General features: G+C 38.2%; 1 protein-coding gene across 1 annotated transcript in view; it reads right to left on the reverse strand.

The window, feature by feature from the left end:
• The window catches only part of LOC105814684 (putative RNA-binding protein Luc7-like 2), a 69585-nt gene that overhangs the window by 13098 nt on the left and 53208 nt on the right, over nt 1-3279 (reverse strand). Inside the window, exon 4 of the mRNA XM_012649751.1 lies at nt 941-1084. Within this exon, the coding sequence (XP_012505205.1) occupies nt 941-1084 (144 nt within the window). The remainder of the gene's footprint in view (nt 1-940; nt 1085-3279) is intronic.

Here is a 3279-nt window from a genome sequence, read left to right on the forward strand (position 1 = left end):
GAATGGCTGGGAATAAGATACTCTGATTAATAAGTTTTCCTTCAACTCTCTCTTTTCTGTGAAAAATATCTAATATGTATTAGGTCCTCCTCCTCCTTCAAAAGAAGGGAATACTCTATTAAACATAGTACCTGCCTTAGCCTCCCGAGTAGCTGGGACTACAGGTGTGTGCCACCGCACCCAGCTTCCTTCGTTTTTTTTGAGCTTGCCATAATAGACCCCGCTCTCTTAACAAAAAAAGAAAAGAAAAAAATTGGTGAGAGGTTTAAAAGGGGAAAAAAAAAAAAGAAAGAGGAGTGCCCAGGATTGAGACGAACTGCAGAGGAGGGATCCCAAGCTCAGGTATCTATGGAGGCCATGCAGATAACTATAAAGCAGGCCAGGTGTGATCAGTTAGGAGCACTAGAGACTATGGCAAAGGGTAAAAAGTACAATCCCTAACAAAGACACTCAATTTTCTAAAAAAAAATCAGGTGCACCAATCAAAACAGAACTGCGTCTGCAGGATATCAGTTTTGACCTGTGCTGTGAAGGAAGAATGAGAGAAGGCTCTCGAGATGCTAGCAGACTGTACTGGGGTGGGAAGAGAAACAAGAATGCTACAGTTGCAAGGGGGCTGAGCAGGGGACAGGGTATCACAGTGACCAAGTATATGCAGAGTGTGTATGTATGTCTGTTGTGTGTGTATAACTATTGAGCATGTATGACTGACTACTAATTTAATTTCATTTACCAGTTCTAAATTTCAACAGATCAATGGCTCCAAATTCCAAAAAACCACTAATTTTGAAACAAAATCTATTACCATAATATGAACCACTGCAATATTTTTAAATTGCTTTAAATTCCCTTTAATACATTTTCAATAATTTCCAGTCAAACATATGTTCTTCAAGAAGTACAAATATTAAAGCTTTATCTACTACTATTAAGAATGTACCTCTGCTTCTCTCTTCTTTGCCCGTGCTTTCTCTACTTCATCCATTACTTTCTGGGATTCTTCCACATTCCCTTCTGCTCCTAGTTGTTCCACTTTGGCTAACAATTTACCAATTTCTTCATTTAACTCATGAACACGTTCTGCCTAAAAAGAAATAGAAGATCATGCATAAACAACAAAATGAATATTAAACTTCAAAGTACTTCAGAAATGCTCAGAAAAGACTTGTTATCTAAGCCAATATGAGTACAAACAATGACTTCTGAGCATATCGCATAAGCTGATGAGACATCAGGATGTCTTGAGCCTTCCTGCCTTTACCTCGGTGAGGTCAGGGATACTACCGATCCCAATCTAACTTCCTAGCCTCTGCTTGGGCAGTGTGCTCCAGGTATAAAATACCTTTTCTTCCATGATCTAGCCCTCTATACCTTCCTAAATCATCACTCGCTGTTCCCCCACCTCATAACATAATCTATAGTTATTTTTAGTTTACCAAACTTACCTTGTTGCTTTCTGCCTCTGTTCCCTCTTCCTGGGACACCACTCCTTACCTCTCAGACCCCCTGCCTGCCTAGTGAATGTCCATTCATCCAACAAGATCCACCTCAAGAGTCTTTTCAGTGAAGCATTCCTAAACAAATACCACATCTCATCCTCACTTAAACACATATATACCCTTCCTTTGTGCCACACTTTTGTATCTTTTTTGACAATTACTCTCATAAATATCATACTATTTCAGGATAGCTATCTGTATTTTCCATGTTTGTATCTCCAATGCCCAACAAATAGCATAGGCTCAAATATGAGTTTAAGAAATGAACTGGTGGCTATATTGTAAAGCAACTGGTAAATATAGCTCAGAAGTGAAACAGATCTGGCTTATTGCTAAACCAATTACTAGTTGTGTAATTTTGGCCAAATTACTTAAACTTGAATGCATTTCCTCATCTAAGAAATAGGAATAGTACCTATGCCACAAAGCTGTGAGAAATGAGAAAATGTGCCTTGCACACAGATTACATAGCACCATGTTGATCTGCAGTATACTAGCATGGTGCCCCCACCCTCTTAGTCCTTGGCTTTCCACTGGGATTAATTCTTGCCTTGGGATTTGATATGCTCCTCCTCAGCAGCAGCATCATAGGAACATAGTTCATTCCTACTGTTTTAAATGCATATGATACATATACAGTCTTTATTTTGGCCACAAAATTAGTATTTAGTTTGCTATGTAGCCAATTATATTAGCAAAGGTCTTAATTTGGTATGAACATCCAGTCCCAACAAACTACTCTGCCAATAATCTTTACTTTTCAAATTTCCTTCAATCCAAGATATTCCTTCACTCAATGAGATTCCCATCTCTATTATCACTATCTACCCTCTCTGCCAAAGTGGTATTTCCTTTAAATATGTCATTGAATGACTGCACTGATGCCCCAAACTCTTCACCCTTCCCTGTTTCCATGCCCTTTACCATGAAACTGTGTGCCATCATACTCTGACTCTGAATTTAGCCATAAACTTGCTTTGGCTACTGGGATGGTGGCAAACATGACCCAAGAAAGGCTTGAAAAGCACTTGTATGACTGGGCTTGATGATTCTGCACCTCTCCCACCACCATGAGAACATAGCCAGGCTAGCCTTATGGGCATGGCTCAGTAGCCTCCAGCTAACTGCAGATATGTGAATGAGCCCAGCTTAGACAGAAATAGGTGCTCAGTCAAGTACAGCCTAAATCATCGACTGTAAAGTCATGGACTAAATATTTACTGTTTACGTCACTGAGTTTTGAGGTGGTCTGTTACACGGAACTTTTGTAGTGACAGATATGCAACACAGCTTGGCCTCTAGCAAGCACTCATTATGGGTCTCTCAACCATGAGATACTAGCTACATCTCTTGTGCTTTAGGATGCCCATCTTAAAGTACCAATCTTCAGAAAAAAATGGCTAAAAGTTACCCTTTTCTCAAACGAGGGAATCAATTTCCCTTTGTACACACATTTCTGAACATTATTTTAATGATGTCATCTGAACTCTACCTGGGTAAATCTTTTTCTCCCATTCTGCATTTTCATAAAATGAACTAGTATACTGAATTGACAGAATAATGTTATAAAGTAGTAAGTCATCAAATCAATCAAATGCAATATATAGGACCTTGTTTGAATTCTGATTATAACAAACTGACAAGAACAATGAACATATATTGAATATTAGATAACATTAAAGAATTATTGTTAACTTTACTGTGATATTATGGTTATATTTTACCATAATATATTGATGTGATATTATGGTTATATTTTACAGGTAAAATTATATGACAC

This window comes from Propithecus coquereli, unplaced genomic scaffold (genome assembly GCF_000956105.1).
Source record: "Propithecus coquereli isolate 6110/MARCELLA unplaced genomic scaffold, Pcoq_1.0 Scaffold302, whole genome shotgun sequence".
Taxonomy (NCBI): domain Eukaryota; kingdom Metazoa; phylum Chordata; class Mammalia; order Primates; family Indriidae; genus Propithecus; species Propithecus coquereli.